Here is a 21,192-nt window from a genome sequence, read left to right as displayed (position 1 = left end):
GTCACATAACCAGAGACCAAACAAAACGTTACTCGTCAATCCTAACCAGCCTGATAAGAAGGGCAAAAAAATTGTATTATGAGAACAGATTATCCAACTTACGAGGTGATATAAAAAAGACCTGGAAGACCCTATCAGAAATTCTGGGAACAAAAAAGATATCACCACATAGCGAAATAAAATTAGCAAAATCAGATGAACCCCAACTCCCACCAACAGAAACAGCAAACAGACTCAATGATTTCTTCTCCACTATAGGTCAAAACCTTGCCAATAAAATCCCAAGCTCAGATACCCCACCAAATGACTACCTCACTGGCAACTACCCGAACACACTGTTCCTAGCTCCGACTAACCCATACGAAGTCTCCCTTATTATCAACGCACTGAAAAACAAGGCAGGAGATTTAAATACCTTACCACCCTTTATATACAAAAAAGCGTCACAAGTACTATCACCAATCATTGCAACACTCTTTAACAAATCCGTTGAATCCTCCACCTTCCCTACAGTTCTCAAAATAGCAAGGGTCACCCCGATCCATAAAGGAGGAGACCAAACAGAGTTGAATAACTATAGGCCAATATCCAATTTACACCCTCTCTCAAAAATTTTCGAAAAATTGATTCATAAACGAATCTACTCCTACCTCATCTCCCAAAACATTCTTAACCCCTGCCAATTTGGATTCAGGCCTAATAAAAATACTAATGATGCTATTATATACATGCTAGAACATATATACACTGCAATAGAGAAAAAAGAAGTCCCACTGGGGATCTTCATTGACTTACGTAAAGCTTTTGATACAGTTGACCATGACTTGCTCCACGTAAAATTGTCACACTATGGTATTAGAGGGCACTCCCTCAACTACCTCAAGTCTTACCTCAGCAACAGAAGCCAATATGTGTACGCAAATGGGGCAAGCTCTTCCGCACAACCAATTACAGTTGGTGTCCCACAGGGAAGTGTCCTTGGCCCTCTTCTCTTTCTCCTATACATAAATGACCAACCAAATGCTACACAATTACTCAAACCCACACTTTTTGCAGATGACACTACATACGTCTTCTCTCACCCGAGCCCAGTCATGCTAGCCAATACTGTAAACACCGAATTACAGAAAATATCTACCTGGATGAGGACTAACAAACTTACACTAAACATTGACAAAACCTACTTCATTCAGTTTGGTAACAGAGCTACAGATGTACCTCTTAACATAACGATAAACGGATCACCTATCACAAAGCTAACAGAGGGAAAATTCTTAGGAATCCACCTCGATAATAGACTCAAATTTCATACACATGTAAAAACAAATTTCTAAGAAAATTTCCAAGACTGTAGGCATACTATCGAAGATATGGTACTATGTTCCACAGTCAGCCCTCCTGGCCCTTTATCACTCTCTTATTTACCCCTATCTCACCTATGGAATTTGTGCATGGGGCTCAACAACAATTAACCATCTCAGACCACTAATTACCCAACAAAAGGCTGCAGTTAGAATGATAACAAATTCTCACTACAGGCAACACACTCCACCAATATTCAAAACACTCAACCTACTCACCACACAAAACATCCATACTTATTATTGCACTTATTACATACATAGAACACTTAACTCTGATATTAACCCTCCCCTCAAACATCTCCTTGCCAACCTCAACAGAACACATGACCATAACACAAGGCACAGATCACTCTTTGATGTTCCTCGTGTCCGTCTCACGCTATGCAAAAACTCATTGCACATAAAAGGCCCTAAAATCTGGAATTCATTACCTGTAAATATAAAAGAAACACTACCTGTTTATAAATTCAAGTCTCTTCTCAAAGTTCACTTACTCACTCAAAACCAAATAAATACTGAATAACTGAACCTTATAAATTGTATATCCAAAATGTTACTCACAATTATATCACATAAATGTTAAACCTAGGACCCAGTCTAACTTTGTTATTTTTTTAAATACACTACCTAACAGAATACTCCATTCTACTGAATGTACAGCAATGCAAGCAACCATATGACCTGTCTTTGTAATACTCATTTGTGCTTTATAGTTATCTGTTTACAATAATGTCTTATCACTGATTTCATCATTGCTTAGTTAATCTTAAGTTAATTTTAAGCCAGCCCGTAATGCTATGCATATAAGTGGCTTTGGCATGCTGCTCTTACCTGTATTTTTTTTGTACCTCTGTATGTATGCTAAAATTTCTAAATAAATAAATAAATAAAGTAGTGAGGGTGGTGGGTGGAGTAGATATGGTGGTGGGTGGATTAGTGAAGGTGGTGGATGGAGTATACAATATTTCTTATCTATAAATACATTTTTTTTATTTAACCCTTTCAGGGTTTCGGCCGTATTAGTACGGCTTACGCACCAGGGTTTTTGACGTACTAGTATGCCTAAATTCTAGCGCCCTCAAATCTAGTGAGAGAAAGCTGGTAGTCCTACACATGAAAGAATGGGTCTATGTGGTCAGCGTGCATGGTATAAAAAAAATCCTGCAGCACACAGTGCGTAATGAGAAAGAAAAAACTTTGACCGTGTTTTTGGATTAAAACAGCAACTTTGCACTGTATTTTCGTATGGTATTTATTGTTGTATTCTAGTTTTCCTGGTCTCATTTTATAGAATGGAAGACACATTACAGAAATTGAGATGATTTTGACTGGTTTTACAAAGAAAAGTACCTTGAAATTGAGCTCAAAGTAGCAAAGTACCAAAGTTCAAAAGTAAACAAATCATGCTATGCGTCCAATACACGTCAACTGGTGAGTCTAATATTCTTTCACAAGTGCGCTGATATTATTTATACTATTTCTACACCAATGCAGTAGTCTGCATAACAGTAAATCTTTTATTTTTTTGTGAGAATAAAAATTCAAAGTGGAAAGCAAAAGAATGTAAGAGGGGCCTGGGAACGTGACTAATGAACAGAGGAAATGTTATTTTAGTGTCAAGGAATGTCTTTCTTGTTTATTCTGGACCCTGTTCGGAAATTTGCATCTTTTGAAATTTGTGTGAAATTGGCAAAATTGCTAAATTCTGACCACTGTATTGGATAGTTGAAATCGGTAAATGGGTGGTCCCTTGTACTCATTCGATAGAAAAAATGGAGTTCTAGCAAAATAGTTATGATTTTTGTTGACGAGTACACTGGAATTGGCCGAAAATAGTGCTCAAAGTGGGCAAAATCGCCGATGCATAAACATCGTCGAGACCACTAACTTCGCAAGAGCATAATTCCATAAGTTTTCCATCAAATTTCTTACTTTTGGTGTCATTATGATCGGGAAAAGATTCTCTATCTTTTCATAAGAAAAAATAATTTTTTTTTTTTAAATTTGGCCGACACTGAGAACAAGTCTCTGAGAGGGCCTGTCGACTCTGAAAGAGTTAATGGCTTTTCAGTTAATTTCAATGAGGAAAATTGATTTAATATACGAACAAGTTGAATTACGAGCTGGGTCACAGAACGAATTAAACTCTTAAGTCAAGGTACCGCTGTATACCCTCTATTTTCATGACTTCCCTCTAAATTCGGCGGCCGTCTGGTACATGTCCCAGTGGCCCCATGCACACAAAGCCTCTCACAGATGCATTCAAGAGTCAGTCTGGCATTGTTTCTTGGCGAGTGAGCATCACCCCCTGTGTTCATACATAATAATTCATTGTTTTTGTGCTTGCAACTGCTAAATAAGCCACCATGAGCCAAAAGAAAGCTCGTAGTGCCAGCCCTTTGGTAAAGGTGAAAAACTCAATAGAATTAAATAAATTATAGCAAAGTACCTAAGTGGAGGAGGAAGAGAGAGGGGAGAATGTGCCTTCTTCAGTGATTCTACGATATGTACAATACTAAAGCAGCAGGAGTCGATAAAGGCTATAGCACCAGCTAGTGGTAAAGTGTAGCATTAACAGTGTAGCAAGTAAGTGAAGTGATTAAGCAATAGAAAAAGGATGACACGAATTGTTGTTGGAGGTATATAGGGCCACTGACAATGCCACCCTGCCAGCATCTCCTCCAAGGCAAGTGTAAATATTTCTTATTTATAAATTACGTACATTGTTTCAGGGTAAATGGTGGTGGCCTCTGCTGCCTCCACCACCACCACTACTATATGTATGGCTTATGCTGTCAGTGACCCTTATAAACCCAACAACATCATCACCACTATTCCTCACATACATAATGACATATTTTATTCATTCTAGCATATGTATCATGGTTTCTGTGTTGTAAATATTGTTTATTATATCATATTAGATCTTCTTCTTTCAACACACCGGCCGCATCCCACCGAGGCGGGGTGGCCCAAAAGGAAAAATAAGTTTCTCCTTTCACATTTAGTAATATATACAGGAGAAGGGGTTACTAGCCCCTTGCTCCTGGCATTTTAGTCGCCTCTTACAACACGCATAGCTTACGGAGGAAGAATTCTGTTCCACTTCCCCATGGAGATAAGAGGAAATAAACAAGAACAAGAACTAGTAAGAAAATAGAAGAAAACCCAGAGGGGTGTGTATATATATGCTTGTACATGTATGTGTAGTGTGACTTAAGTGTAAGCAGAAGTAGCAAGACGTACCTGAAACCTTGCATGTTTATGAGACAGAAAAAACGCCAGCAATCCTACCATCGTGTAAAACAATTACAGGCTTTCATTTTACATTCACTTGGCAGGACGGTAGTACGTACCTCCCTGGGTGGCTGCTGTCTACCAACCTGCTACCTAGGTCATATTAGATAAATTGTGATAAATAAATAAGCCATATAGTTGATATTAGCATCATATTAAAGCATATAGTCCTGTCTCCAAAGAATAAACTCGCCTCTCTCTCCCCTCCTCCCCGTGTGCCATACACCAAGTCTTCAATAAAGGTAAGTGCGATGTTAAACGTTCATTTATACATTTTATTATTGCTTTATATGTATTGATTTGTCATTTTTTTTGTGTGTAACTTTTTTTTTTTTTCAACAAGTTGGTCGTCTCTCACCAAGGTAGGGTGACCCAAAAAGAAAGAAAAAATCCCCAAAAAGAAAATACTTTCATCATCATTCAACACTTTCACCACACTCACACATAATCACTGTTTTTGCAGAGGTGCTCAGAACACAACAGTTTAGAAGCATATACATATGAAGATACACAACATATCCCTCCAAACTGCTAATATCCCAAAACGGATTAATTGGATTTACATTATTTTTTATGGGGAAAATGGTTTCAATTTTCATGAATTTCGACTTTCGGCAGACTCTCTAGAATGGACTAATCACAAAATTAGAGGATCCACTGTAAATGAAAATAATATACATGCTTTTAAACGTACAAGAGAAAATTTTAGAAAGGACTTAATTTTAAACGAGTTTATGCTAATTGACCAATTTTACCTATTCAGCACAACATGTATATATGTATACAGTGGAACCTTGGTTTTCATATGCCCTAGTTTGTATGTAAAACCATAGTTATTCTATATAAAATGTATTTTTTTGTTAATATTTTTGGGTGTCTGGAATGAATGAAATGGATTTACATTATTTCTTATGGGAAATGTTAACAAAAAATACATTTTATAGAGAATAACTATGGTTTTTACATACAAACTAGGGCATACAAAAACCGAGGTTCCACTGTGTATCTTTTTTTTTTTTCTCTTTTTTTTTTTTTTTTTTTTAAACAAATCGGCCATCTCCTACAGAAGCAGGGTGGCCCAAAAAGAAAGTCCCCAAAAAGAAAATACTTTCATCATCATTCAACACTTTCACCCCATACAATATCACTTTTTGCAGAGGGGCCCAGATACATATCTAAAGATATACGTATAACATACTGTCAAGGAATTTTAATGAAAATAAGAAAAAATTTTGGAGTGAGTTAAACAAGCCTAGGGAACAAATGGATTTATCAGTTAAAAACAGAGTAGGGGAGTTAGTAGATGGGGAGATGGAGATTTTGGGTAGATGGCGAGAATATTTTGAGGAACTTTTAAATATCGACGAAGAAAGGGAGGTGGTAATTTCATGCACTGGCCAGGGAGGTATATCATCTTTTAGGAGTGAAGAAGAGCAGGATGTGAGTGTGGGGGAGGTACGTGAGGCATTACGTAGAATGAAAGGGGGTAAAGCAGGTGGAACTGACGGGATCATGACAGAAATGTTAAAAGCAGGGGGGGACAGTGTGTTGGAGTGGTTGGTATTTTTGTTTAATAAATGTATGAAAGAGGGGAAGGTACCTAGGGATTGGCAGAGAGCGTGTATAGTCCCTTTATATAAAGGGAAGGGAGACAAAAGAGATTGTAAAAATTATAGAGGAATAAGTTTACTGAGTATACCAGGAAAAGTGTACGGTAGAGTTATTATTGAAAGAATTAGAGGTAAGACAGAATGTACAATTGCAGCTGAGCAAGGAGGTTTTAGAGTGGGTAGAGGATGTGCAGATCAAGTGTTTACATTGAAGTATATATGTGAGCAGTATTTAGATAAAGGTAGGGAAGTTTTTATTGCATTTATGGATTTAGAAAAGGCATATGGTAGTGGATAGGGGAGCAATGTTGCAGATGTTGCAAGTATATGGAATAGGTGGTAAGTTACTAAATGCTGTAAAGAGTTTTTATGAGGATAGTGAGGCTCAGGTTAGGGTGTGTAGAAGAGAGGGAGACTACTTCCCGGTAGAAGTAGGTCTTAGACAGGGATGTGTAATGTCACCATGGTTGTTTAATATATTTATAGATGGGGTTGTAAAAGAAGTAAATGCTAGGGTGTTCGGGAGAGGGGTGGGATTAAATTATGGGGAATTAAATACAAAATGGGAAGCGACACAGTTACTTTTTGCTGATGAATCTGTGCTTATGGGAGATTCTAAAGAAAAGTTGCAAAGGTTAGTGGACGAATTTGGGAATGTGTGTAAAGGTAGAAAGTTGAAAGTGAACATAGAAAAGAGTAAGGTGATGAGAGTATCAAATGATTTAGATAAAGAAAAATTGGATATCAAATTGGGGAGGAGTGTGGAAGAAGTGAATGTTTTCAGATATTTGGGAGTTGACGTGTCAGCGGATGGATTTATGAAGGATGAGGTTAATCATAGAATTGATGAAGGAAAAAAGGTGAGTGGTGCATTGAGGTATATGTGGAGGCAAAAAATGTTATCTATGGAGGCAAAGAAGGGAATGTATGAAAGTATAGTAGTATCAACACTCTAATATGGGTGTGAAGCTTGGGTTGTAAATGCTGCAGCAAGGAGGTGGTTGGAGGCAGTGGAGATGTCCTGTCTAAGAGCAATGTGTGGTGTAAATATTATGCAGAAAATTTGGAGTGTGGAAATTAGAAGGTGTGGAGTTAATAAAAGTATTAGTCAGAGGGCTGAAGAGGGTTTGTTGAGGTGGTTCGGTCATTTAGAGAGAATGGATCAAAGTAGAATGACATGGAGAGCGTATAAATCTGTAGGGGAAGGAAGGCGGGGTAGGGGTCATCCTCGAAAAGGTTGGAGGGAGGGGGTAAAGGAGGTGTTGTGGGCGAGGGGTTTGGACTTCCAGCAAGCGTGCATGAGCGTGTTAGATAGGAGTGAATGGAGACAGATGGTATTTGGGACCTGACGATCTATTGGAGTGTGAGCAGGGTAATATTTAGTGAAGGGATTCAGGGAAACCGATTATTTTATATAACCGGACTCGAGTACTGAAAATGGGAAGTACAGTGCCTGCACTCTAAAGGAGGGGTTTGGGATATTGGCACTTTGGAGAGATGTATTGTGTATTTTTATACGTATATACTTCTAAGCTGTTGTATTCTGGGCACCTCTGCAAAAACAGTGATTATATGTGAGTGAGGTGAAAGTGTTGAATGATAATGAAAGTATTTTCTTTTTGGGGATTTTCTTTCTCTTTGGGTCACCCTGCCTCGGTGGGAGATGGCCGACTTGTTGGAAAAAAAAAAAAAAATATAACATATCTCTCCAAACTGCCAATATCCCAAAACCCCTCCTTTAAAGTGCAGGCATTGTACTTCCCATTTTCAGTACTCGAGTCCGGCTATGTAAAAATAACCGGTTTCCCTGAATCCCTTCACTATTACCCCTGCTCACATTCCAACAGCTCGTCAGGTCCCAAAAACCATTTGTCTTCATTCACTCCTATCTAACACACTCATGCACACTTGCTGGAAGTCCAAGCCCCTCGCCCACAAAACATCCTTTACCCCCTCCCTCCAGCCTTTTCGAGGACGACCCCTACCCCACTTTCCTTCCACTACAGATTTATATGCTCTCCATGTCATTCTACTTTGATCCATTCTCTCTAAATGACCAAACAACCTCAACAGCCCCTCTTCAGCCCTCTTGACTAATAGTTTTATTAACTCCACACCTTCTCCTAATATCCACACTCCAAATTCTTTGCATAATATTTACACCACACATTGCCCTTAGACAGGACATCTCCACTGCCTCCAACTGCCTCCTTGCTGCAGCATTTACAACCCAAGCTTCACACCCATATAAGAGTGTTGGTACCACTATACTTTCATACATTCCCTTCTTTGCCTCCATAGGTAATGTTTTTTGTCTCCACATATACCTCGATGCACCACTCACCTTTTTTCCTTCATCAATTCTGTGGTTAACCTCATCCTTCATAAACCCATCCACTGACACATCAACTCCCAAATATGTATCTGAAAACATTCACTTCTTCCATACTCCCTCTCTCCAATGTGATATCAAATTTTTCTTTATCTAAATCATTTGATACCCCTCATCACCTTACTCTTATCTATATGTTCACTTTCAACTTTCTACCTTTACACGCCCTCCCAGATTCGTCCACTAACCTTTGCAACTTTTCTTTAGAATCTCCCTTAAGCACAGTATCTTCAGCAAAAAGTAACTGTGTCAACTCCCATTTTGTGCTTGATTCCCCATAATTTAATCCCACCCCTCTCCACAACTCTAGCATTTACCTCCTTCACAACCCCATCTATAAATATATTAAACAACCATGGTGACATTACACATCCCAGTCTAAGACCCACTTTTACCAGGAAGTAGTCTTCCTCTCTCCTACACACCCTAACCTGAGCCTCACTATCCTCATAAAAACTCTTTTCAGCATTTAGTAACTTACTACGTATTCCGTATACTTGCAACATCTGCCATATTGCTCCCCTATCCACTCTATCATATGCCTTTTCTAAATCTATATGTGCAATGAAAACTTCCCTACCTTTATCTAAGTACTGTTCACATATATGCTTCCTTCAGTGTAAACACTTGATCTACACATCTCCTACCCACTCTAAAGCCTCCTTGCTCATCTGCAGTCCTACTCTCTGTGTTGCCTCTAATTCTTTCAATAATAACTCTACCGTACACTTTTCCTGGTACAGTAAACTTATTCCCCTATAATTTTTACAATCTCTTTTGTCTCCCTTCCCTTTATATAAAGGGACTATACATGCTCTCTGCCAATCCCTAGGTACCTTCCCCTCTTTCATGCATTTTTAAACAAAAATACAAACACTCCAACACTCTATCCCCCCTTCTTTTAACATTTCTGTCATAATCCTGTCAGTTCCAGCTGCTTTACCCCCTTTCATTCTACATAATGCCTCATGCACCTTCCCACACTCGCATCCTGCTCTTCTTCACTCCTAAAAGATGTTGTACCTCCCTGGCCAGTGCATGAAATTACCACTTCCCTCTCTTCATCGACATTTAAAAGTTCCTCAAACTATTCCTGCCATCTACCCAATACCTCCAGCTCCCCATCCACTAACTCCTCTACTCTGTTTTTAACTGACAAATCCATTCGTTCCCTAGGTTTTTTTAACTTGTTTATCTCGCTCCAAAATTTTTTCTTATTTTCTGCAAAATTTCTTGACAGTGCCTCTCCCATTCTATCATCTCTCCTTTTGCACTCTCTCACTGCTCTCTTCACCTTTCTTTTACTCTCCATATACTACTCTGCTCTTCTTTTAACACTTATGCTTTGTAAAAATCTCTCATAAGCTATCTTTTTCTCATTTATCACACCCTTTACTTCTTCATTCCCCCAATCACTCCTCTTTCCTCCTGCACCCACCCTCCTATAACCACAAACTTCTGCCCCACATTCTAATACTGCATTTTTAAAATTATTTGAACCCTCTTCAACCCTTCCCCCCCCCCACTATTATTTGCACTACCCCACCTTTCTGCCAATACAGTAGTTGCTTATATCTCACCCTAACTTCCTCCTCCCTTAGTTTATACACTTTCACCTCTCTCTGACTTGCTGTTGCCATTTTCCTTTTGTCCCATCTACCTCTTACTGTAACTGTAGCTACGACTAAACAATGATCAGATATATCAGTTGCCCCTCTATAAACAAGTACATCTTGAAGCCTACCCTATCCACCAATACATATTCTAACAAACTACTTTCATTACGTGCTATATCATACCTTGTATACTTATTTATCCTCTTTTTCATAAAATATGTATTACTTATTACCAAACCTCTTTCTACATTGTATATCTATTTGTTATTATGCATGTGTGTGTGTATGGTGAAGACCACACAAGATGTGGACATTAAAACCAGTGTAGGCGTAACTTGCATCTTACCTGCACGAGGTACTCTACTAGCATATCTTAAAAAATAAATTTTTCTCTCTTTTAGTTACTAGGTTTTTTATGTTGGAAACTTGTTCTGGTTACTATTAGTAATTACACAAGCTGCTAATCTTGTTCTAGCTTTTATCTCCATTGTTTTTCCTCTCACGGATATTGTCAGTCTTAGCCCAAGCACTGTTAAGCCTTATTCGTAGAATTGTTAATGGTGTAACTTTCTCTTAACCTAGAATTGTTAGTGGTCTTACCTTCTTTTAGCCTAGAATTGTTAATGATCTAACCTTCTCTTAACCTAGAATTGTTAATGGTCTAACCTTCTTTTAGCCTGGAATTGTTAATGGTCTAACCTTCTAACTAGGCTACTCCTACCCTCATTACTGCTCTGTTCTATCTCTCAGCATCAATATCTTATTATAGTTTTTTCCTAAATTAAAGCAACAGCATATATGCCCACCTTAGCTCTTAGCATTACCAGTCTGCTATCTTAGCTCCAAGTACCCCAGAGTTATGAGAGAGCTCAGGCAGGGCTCTCTCACTAGTTTTTACCCAGAATCCTGACTATATAGTCAACGCCTTTGTCAAGCCAAGATCGTCATGAGGATCTTTCTCAGTCATAAATAAAAAAAAACTAGCTAGCAGAGTGCAGCCTACGTCAACATCATGCCAGGAGTCATCTTCAGTTCCATACTGCAAGGAACATGACTATTTAAGCCACGTTGCACTAGTTGTCCACTTCTAACTGCTCACAGAGGTGTTAGGATGAAAAAAAATACTCTATCTTTTTCTTGCAAATTAAGACCATATTCCTGCTTTAGAATAGAGTCTGAATTTTTCCATCATAACTTGTCTTCAGTGTGGTCAAGCACTTTGATCTTCATTCCATCGTGAAAAGTAAATTCCTGTGTATTCCAAGAAGCTACTCTGATGACACCTGCCATGAGAGAGGCAGAGATGTGAAGATGCTTAAGTGCTTTACATTGTACTTGTTATTTTATGCATTTTTACATACACATCCAGAAGCTTGCAGAAGCCCACAAACACAGTGTATCATGCCAACCTCGATACCAATTCGCATGACACCCAGCAAAGTAACTTCCCAGAATACAGCATAAGTGTGAGACCAAAGCTGGCCTCGAGTTCGTGCCTTGCGTCCAGTGAGTCAAGCCAAGCGTGGGTTGCACCAGGAGCTGGGCGTGGCCAGGGCCTATTTGCTGCTTGATTCATTGGTCCATGTTGAGCAGCTGATATCCAACTAGGTGCTAACAAGATTCTCTACCAGTATATAGCACATGTTTGATGGCAGATTTTGCCAACAGACTTGGTTGAAAGGCACTGCATGGTGAGCAAGGCTTCATTTGCATATGACATTTCACTCTAAGTAGAGCTTCTTCAAGTCAGAGTTCCACTCACAGCAAAACGTTTTCTGTGAATGAAGTTTGCCCTCTGCACATTGTCTTTCTACAACATGTCCGGCAACCAGTGCTTTAGTTACTATCACTCACACCGAACATCTCAGTATCTGACACTGGGTAGCCCTGTTTAAATTGTTTCTCGGTGTTTCTAAAAATGTTTTATATGTATATTTGTGCTCGTGTTTTTTTTTTTTTTTTAAGCCAGAGCAGTTAAGCCAAATTTTCTGATTTTTTTTTTCTTCTACATTGATAACCTTTCATTTTACTATGTTGGCAAATCTAGCCTTACATAATATAGCATAATTTTACACAAGCTCCTTAAGGTCGGATTCGTTTTTTTGTTGCTTTATTCAGCAGCGGTGAAATATATTAATTTTGCAGTGTTCCAATAAATTTCCAGAGCTACAGCAAAAATTACAGTCAGCTTGTCTGTTAAAAGGATTGCTGTTGAATCGGCTAAGTTAGCAAGATCTAACTATAAAAGTTTGAGCTCCTAATGATCCCGACAAGTATGGTCACGAGAGTGTTGGCTGTGCCAGTTTTTTTTTTTTTTAACACATCAGTAGTCTCCCACCAAGGCAGGATGACTTGAAAAAAAAGAAAACATTATAGATTTTTTCTTCTTCTTGCATTTAGTAATTTATACAGTAGAAAGGATTATAGTGTGAGTTTTTATTCTGCCAGAATTTTGCTCAGTGTTGAGCTTTATCAGTTATGACTAGATAATTCAACTCTGAGTGAACTATCAGAATGTATCTCTCTCTCTCTCTCTTTTTCTCTTTCTCTTTCTCTTTCTTTCTCTTTCGACCTAAACCTAAAGCTATAGTAAAGTTTCATTTTACCAGAACAATATTGGGGAGCAGGTGGTTTGTATTGGCAGCTGGGGGTAGATAGAGAAGAGTTTCTTTTGCCGTGATAGTAACAATTACAGACAATTCTGTAATCACTGTACTTTCATTTGTTTCTGCATTGACTGACCCAGTGGATTTTGTTCTATATTTCCAAAGTCCATTATATTGAGATGTTATAACCGGGTGTTTATATATATTAAGTCAAGTATCAAGGAACAAAAGAAGGCAGGAACACTGACAGGTGGGACCTTCAGCAGTGTTCCTATTCAGACAAAAAAAAAAAAAAAATTTGGCTTGTTTAAAAACACTACCATAACACAATATATATACATTGAAACAAATATATATACATATACTAAAACACACAACTACCACTGTAAAAAATGAGAGATACAAACTTTGGCTTGTATTTATATCCATGTCATTTTTTTTTTTAAGTTGTATGCATAAGCACACTAATGAGTTCAGGGGGTTTTATACAATTATTCTTTAGACTGGAATATTGCCATACACTAATTTACAAAACTGCAGATCTTGAAGTACAGAAAACCATCACTACTTGTGTAAATTTAGTAGAATGCTTAAATTACAGGGAATGCTTGTAATTGCCCAAATTCTCCTCTTTGGAACATAGGTAAGAAAGATACAGTATATAATAATTTACTTCTGGATGATTGATCCAAAATCTGCCCTCAGAAACTACTCCCTATGAAAGCAAAAGGCTTGGCAGATGATGCAAATTACCCCAATGAAGAGCATAGTACACTAAGAGATAACTCAGTAGTTATAAACTGCTTAATTCATGTTAAGCACTAAACCCAAGTGGGTCATTCAGCACAAGACGTGGTGGAGGCTTGATTCTCCGTCTGCTGAGCACCAGACAGACATGCTTCCTGTCTGTACTCACCTGTATCTCACTAGGTATAAAACAACTGAGATTAAAGCACCTTCTTTCAAACATGATGGGGAATTACCAGGAGAGGATCTGGTAAGTTCCTTAAGTCAGTTCTGATCACTTGAGCTGTGGCACACATTGAACAGCTAACACCAACAGTCTGGTTGATTGGGTTATCAACCAGGAAGCCTGCTCTGGGACCATATTGGAAGAGCGTTGAACCCCGAAATCACTTTCAGGTAAGCATCAAGTTAGGGTCCAATGTGGTTATAAATCAAGCAGTTGTATTAACCTGGATTTTCCAGGAATTCCAAGCCAAGACACACTAACAGCACCTTTCAAGGCAGGTGAAATTGCCGACCTAGAAAATGTACAGAGAACTTTCACGGCTCGCATAACGGAGATAAAACACCTCAATTACTGGGAGCGCTTGAGGTTCCTAAACCTGTATTCCCTGGAACGCAGGAGGGAGAGATACATGATTATATACACCTGGAAAATCCTAGAGGGACTAGTACCGAACTTGCACACGAAAATCACTCACTACGAAAGCAAAGGACTTGGCAGACGATGCACCATCCCCCCAATGAAAAGCAGGGGTGTCACTAGCACGTTAAGAGACCATACAATAAGTGTCAGGGGCCCGAGACTGTTCAACTGCCTCCCAGCACACATAAGGGGGATTACCAACAGACCCCTGGCAGTCTTCAAGCTGGCACTGGACAAGCACCTAAAGTCAGTTCCTGATCAGCCGGGCTGTGGCTCGTACGTTGGTTTGCGTGCAGCCAGCAGCAACAGCCTGGTTGATCAGGCTCTGATCCACCAGGAGGCCTGGTCACAGACCGGGCCGCGGGGGCGTTGACCCCCGGAACTCTCTCCAGGTAAACTCCAGAGAGATGGAAAAAAAAATCCTGCCTACATTGACATAAATATATTGTAAAGTACCTTACTATCTGGTATACCAATGTTATAATCTCTCAGTATTTTTAAGATTTGTCTCTGTACATGCATTGTATGTCCCCTTTCTTTTTGATGTTATAAAACTCAGTGCACTGCCCTTTTCAGAAGCCATTTTGAGGGTGCAGTAGATACTCCTAAGTCATGTGATAATAACTCACATTTTCGATATTCTGTGATTGAAATACAGTTTTCATTTCCAATTGAAATGTCACATTCCCATTGAGATGTACCAGAGTGGAATTCATTTCTGTTTGAGGCACGTATTTCCATTGAAGAGAGCAGCAGAAGACGTCCCCCCTCTCCCCTGCTATTCGTTGGAAAACTCCATTGTCTTAGCAGTGCAGGGGATGGTGTGAGAGAGGGTGAGGGGATGTAAACAGAAATGCTAGTTGGAGAAAAATATGGTTGCTAGTGTGGTGAATGATTTCACATGTTTTCCATCAGTGGAAAGTCAGGATCAGAAAATTGTTGGTCTGGCAAGGAGAATTCCGGGTGAGAGAGATGAAGATGTGCAGCCAGACGAGAGGGAATATTGCAGGAATTAAATTCCCAGCTGCAGAGAGCAGGATGATGAGGATGAACGACTGATGTTGACACTGCAATTAATGCTTTAAACATAAGATGATAAGGACCAACTGCCTGCTCCAGAGCATGCTTTTCAGCTTTGCTTCTAGACCAAGTCATGGTTCTTATTAATAAACAAGTTTGCAACTTTACCAGCAGTGCGCAATGACTCTAGCATTACCTGGAATAACCTCCAGGTAATGCTAGAGTCATTGTGCACTGCTGGTAAAGTTGCAGACTTGTTTATTAATAAGAACCATGACTTGGTCTAGAAGCAAAGCTGAAAAGCATGCTCTGGAGCAGGCAGTTGGTCCTTATCATCTTATGTTTAAAGAACTGCAGGGTAAAACAAACTGGCAGCAGAACGTCTGACAGAACGCCCAAGGACTCCACTGCAACCATCAACAGATGGAGCTGCATCACCATCACAAGATCCCCCAACCTTCAACATTGCATCTCATCAACCCTAACCGTCAACTCAACCTAGTAGGACCGCAACCAACCTTTCTACTCCAGGATGTTTAGCCCCACCAACCTTACTTAAAGCTAAGTAACAAATACTGTACATCAGGGGTCCCCAACCTGCAGGCCACATGTGGCCTTCTAGGAAATGAATGCAGCCCTCGCATGAAATTATGAATTCACTTTTATGTAAGTTTCACACTGCACAATATCAACAAAACCATGTAGCCCTCATCACACATTTGACTATCAAATGTGGCAGACTTGTATAGGAAGGTTGAGAACCACTGCTGTGCAGTATTGATGTAACTATTTTGTATCTACACGTACTCTTTATGTTCACTGTCTGATCCTCACTGGAGTTTTAGATCTGAGGAATGCAGTTCTGTTTTGTCCATATGGAAATAATTGATAGTGCAGTTTTCAGGAGCATAGTTCCTATGTGAGTTATGAATAACAAAAAGGTACAATACCATGACTGGAACAATGCACAAATAATCTGCACATAGGAGAGAGGAGCTTACGACGACATTTCGGTCTGACTTGGACCATTTACAAAGTCACACTTGCAAAGAGGAGAGGAGGTGGCAATATATATAGGCCAGCAGACAGGGACAGGTCAAGAGAAGTAGTAGGAGAGGTAGTGGTAATAGTAATAGTAGAGTCATTGGGCCCCTAGCTCTCCTGCAGTGCTCCTCTTTCTTGGTCTTTGACTTACTCCACTATACTACTACTACCTCTCTACTTCCTTTTATACTACCTCTCTTGTCCCGTCCCTGTTTACTGGCCTTTATATACTGCCCCCTTCTCTCCTTTCTGTTAGTGTGACTTTGTAAATGGTCCAAATTGGACCGAAACATCGTCGTAAGCTCCTCTCTCCTATGTGTGGGTTATTTGTGTGTGAGAGTTGTGAATGTCCACTGTACAGTAGAACCTCGGTTTTCATACACCCCAGTTTTCGTAGGATTCGGTTTTTGATGACTTTTTTCTGTCGAAATTTTGTCCCAGTTTTCGTGCATCACCTCAGTTTTCGTAGAGTTGACAGTGGTCCATACCAAACGCATCCACCTGCCTGCCCACGTCACTCGGCCACTCAAGCGCCGAGTGACTCAGTCTGTCTTTGTTTATCGTTGAGTGAGCATCACCCCGCGCGGGAGATAGTGTTTTGAAGTTGATAATTTGTGAAAAGGCAAGGCAGTTGATGGGCTGATGCTGACCCTGATGACCCTATGCCTGTTGTGGAATCTGTTGTGTCTTTGGGGAAGTCCATGGGGTTGGATGCCAGTGGCCAGGATGTAGAAGAGTTGGTGGACAACCACAGGGAAGAGCTAACCATTGAAGAGCTGCAACACCTTCAACTGGAACAGCAACAGATTGCAGCTGAGGAAATTGCTTCAGAGGAGGAGGCAGAGAGAGGGGAGAATGTGCCTTCTTCAGTGATTAAGGACATGTGTGCAAAGTGGAGTGAGTTGCAAAGTTTTGTGGAGAAATATCACCCTAACAAAGCTGTTGCAAGCCATGTCTGCAACATGTTCAATGAGAATGCCTTGTCCCATTTTAGGCAAATCTTAAAAAAATGCCAGAAGCAGATCTTTCTGGACATATTTTTTGTGACAGGGGTACAGTAACTCTCAAACTGGCCCTAGTGCCATAGGGCCTTTATACCTGAAGTCCTTATGGAAGGGGATTCTCCTTCCAAACAATAACCTCTCCTCCCTCTCCCCTCCTCGCCGTCTTCTATACTCCAACAAGTCTCTTCAGTAAAGGTAAAAGTGGTGTTGAATGTTCATTTATCCATTTCATTAGTCATATTTATTTTTCATTCTCATTTTTTGTTAATATTTTTGGGTTTTTGGAACGGATTAATTGGATTTACATTACTTCTTATGAGAAATATTGCTTCATTTTTCGTGCAATTCAGTTTTCGTTAGACTTTCTGGAACGAATTAATCATGAAAACCGGGGTTCCACTGTATATTGAAAAATGGCTTAGAGTGCCAAGAGCGAAAAAGGAATGTCCTATTATTGAACAATATTTTCAGATACATGTTCATTTGGAACTGTTTGCACTTTTCAGTTATTTGGATTTATCCAAAGAGGGAAATTTAGGGCTAATTTCATAAGTTTGTAGTCAGAACATTTTGAGTATTTTTCACTGTGGTAGTTCAATATAATTTCAGTCACACAGTTAGTGATTCCTGGGCATGACATACTGTGCTAAACATACATTCATACATATATTAAGCATTAACAATGTTCATCTGATATGAAAAATAGGTTGAATTTTATCTAATAATCTAGAAATTAATATAGTTTACCCTAATATTTGGATAACAGCTCAACCTTAAAAGTCTGGATGAACCTTCCCATGACACCTTGGTGGTGGTGTGGGTTGTGTGGGCATCAAACTTAAGGCCATGGAAGTGATCAGTTCAGGTTCAAATCTGCCACCAGCCACGGGTGCCCATCCTGCTCTGGCCCCGCAGTGTGCAAACTAAAAGAGAATGCTGTGTCGCGCAGATGAATAATGATGTCAGTGGCTGTACCTGGGCAAGGGGGCAAAGGGGTGGTGCTGTCGACGACCTTGGGGGTTGAGGGGGGAGGTTGGAGACAAGCGAAGCCTCCCTTTCTTCCCTCGCTCGCTCTTTCTCTCTCTCTCTCTCTCTCTCTAAACTACTGCTTGGTCATTGAACAACACAAGAGGTAATGTCGTTTGGTCCGGGATACTAGACTACCTGTGCTTGGCCTGGAAAAGGTCACAGGTCAAGGGTCACCCTAGAGTCACAGCTTCCTAGAAAGGGAAATGAGTGAGGGTCATACCCACGCCTTGTGTCAAGGTAGTTAGCAGGTCAGTAGCCTAATGGCTCTGGTACTTAAGTGTGTTCCGAGTGAAGGAAAAAAACTTACTCATTCTGTACACTCTATGTCTGCACTCGAGAAATTAACTGCAAATAGAAAATTGTTATATATTTTTTGTAAATTGTGCATTTTACTGAGTTTTATATGAAATTATAACAAATTTGAATGGAAGTTCCTCGAGTATTATATATTTTTTCAGATAATTACACGACACAAATCTGTATTAATACAAGTCCTAAGCAGTATATGGAGGACCTCGCCCCAGACAACAATATTTATGTATGGTCAATCTCGAAAGCTCCCTCAGGAATCCCATGACACCTATGATTCCCTTGAGGCCTAGTGAGGGCAAACCATGACCTCGCTGGAATACCTTCAGTTACGATCATGTGGGATGAGGTCACTTGGATAAGGAAGGGAAAGGGTGGGGGAAGGGAAGGGGACAGACAGACACATTCCCATGATGACATCATGCTGGTGCCGATGTGGTGGCATCAGCATTATGTCACAGAGGGGCAAGAGGGGAGGTGGTGAGAGGTCAGTCACAAAAAGCAGAAGCAAACCAACAATATGAAACTTACTCGGTGCTCTCACCTTCGTCCCTCCCGAGGAAGAAGGACACGGAGGATCCCTCTGAGGGTGGAGGAGGGTCGTAGGGACGTCCCCCAGGAAAGGCCGTCCCGACTGGCTGCTGTTGATGGAAGCTGTTGTCACCACTGCACGAGCTGTAAGTGAAGGACTTGCGGTAACCTTCGTTCTTGAAGTCGGTAGGAAGGTCGTGATTGCGAAGGTAGCCATAGTGGAGTTCATCAAGAGGGTGTCCTGCAACCTGCCCCTGGGCCTGGTCCAGGCTCCGGTGAGAAGTACAGAGAGCAGCATCTCTCTCATCATGTGCCCTGGTGAACCCAGGGTGGCTGAAGGGCCTCCCCAGTGGATGGCTGCTAACAGGGCTCGGTGATCTGGAGGCAGAGGGCAAAGCCAAGAGAGAATCCAAGACATCCTCCAGTGTGGTGCTGTCACTTAGCTGATCATGCATGGTGGGCTTCTCCATCTCTCCAGCCTCATGGCAGATGGTAAAGGCCCCTCCCACCCTGTCATTTCTATTGCAGTGTTCATCGTAACCTGGCTGGTCCTGGTAACTAGTGTGGTGAGGGTCACCTGCACTCCCCACCTCCTGATACTGTTGAGGCTCTATGCTGAGGTCTCTGTAAGCCACATCTGCCAGCCTCCTTGCCCCCACATCCTGTGCTGGGGAATTGTATGGAAAGGCATTGCTCTTGGTACTCTGGGTAGAGCTCACAGCAGTATTTAGGTAAAGCGTCGGAGCTGGCTGAAGGTTGTCTCTAGAGTGGAGAGTTGGAGCTGATTGAAGGTCCTCCCTGGAGTGGAGTGTCGGGGCTGGCTGTAGGTTCTCCCTGGAGTGGAGCGTTGGAGCTGGCTGAAGGTCCTCCCTGGAGTGAAGCACAGGCTTCACCGGGTGTGTGGACAGGTTGATTCCTGAAGGAGTCACTTCATCATCAAACACTGCACCAGCAGGAGCCCGCCCAGAGAGCTCCTCCAGTTCAGCACTTCCTGGTGAGGCCTGCATATCATCTCTGCTGCTACCTGCCCTGCTGCTGCTGCTTCTACTGCTACTCCCCACACTCCCTCTACTACTACATCCGCCACTGCTCAGAACACTGCTTCTGCTGTTTAGGCTATCAATGTTACGGCTGCTGAGGCCACTGTTGACAGTATCAGCAGTGCTGTGTCTGCTACCTACCGTGCTGCGATCTACTGTGCTTTGACCACTGTCTGACAGGCTGTGCCTGCTACCTGCTCTGCTGCTATCACCTATGCTGCTGTCAACAATGACAGCTGTGCTGTCATTAGTGCTGGCTGCTGTGCTGTCTCTGCTGCTGTCCCGCAGGCTGCTGCATGCACTGCTTAAACTATTCACAAGACTGGCCAATTCTGCAAAGTGAGAAAAAGTTAGCAACAACTTTCAGTCTTTAGATATCACAGAGTTTCACCTCAAATTCCATCAGATTTGTTGTCCTTTCTGAGAAACATTTAATAAAATCACTATGATTTACTGGTAAATTAACCCTTTGACTGTTTTCGACGTATAAATACGTCTTACGAGCCAATGTTTCTGACGTATATATACTCAATAATTCTAGCGGCTTCAAATCAAGTGGGAGAAAGCTGGTAGGCCCACATGTGAGAGAATGGGTCTGTGTGGTCAGTGTGCACCACATAAAAAAAATCCTGCAGCACACATTGCGTAATGAGAAAAAAAAAACTCTGATCGTTTTTTTGGAATAAAACGCCGACTTTGAGGTGTATTTTCGTATAGTATTTATCGTTGTATTCGCGTTTTCATGGTCTTAGGTGATAAAATGGAAAACATATTACAGAAATAGAGATGATTTTCATTACTTTTACGATGAAAACGACCTTGAAACTGAGCTCAAAGTAGCGGAAATGTTCGATTTTTACCAATGTTCAAGAGTACATAAATCACACCACACGTCCAATACACGTCAACTGGGGAGTCTAATATTCTTTCACTAGTG

The 21,192-nt window shown here is 40.7% G+C and overlaps 1 protein-coding gene across 7 annotated transcripts in view; it reads right to left on the bottom strand.

The window, feature by feature from the left end:
* The window catches only part of LOC128703690 (serine-rich adhesin for platelets-like), a 616,714-nt gene that overhangs the window by 23,500 nt on the left and 572,022 nt on the right, over positions 1-21,192 (bottom strand). For 6 of the 7 annotated variants that reach the window (XM_070101310.1, XM_070101305.1, XM_070101303.1 and 3 more), the window contains one exon: positions 19,229-20,587. In XM_070101310.1, coding sequence (XP_069957411.1) covers positions 19,229-20,587 — 1,359 coding nt within the window. Of the gene's footprint in view, positions 1-19,215; positions 20,588-21,192 lie in introns of all 7 variants that reach the window. The other variant, XM_070101309.1, reaches the window with a different exon arrangement.

The sequence above is a fragment of the Cherax quadricarinatus genome, chromosome 76, assembly GCF_038502225.1.
Source record: "Cherax quadricarinatus isolate ZL_2023a chromosome 76, ASM3850222v1, whole genome shotgun sequence".
Classification (NCBI taxonomy): domain Eukaryota; kingdom Metazoa; phylum Arthropoda; class Malacostraca; order Decapoda; family Parastacidae; genus Cherax; species Cherax quadricarinatus.
The sequence above is the reverse complement of the archived record's forward strand: the minus strand, read 5'-3'. Positions and strand labels throughout refer to the sequence as shown.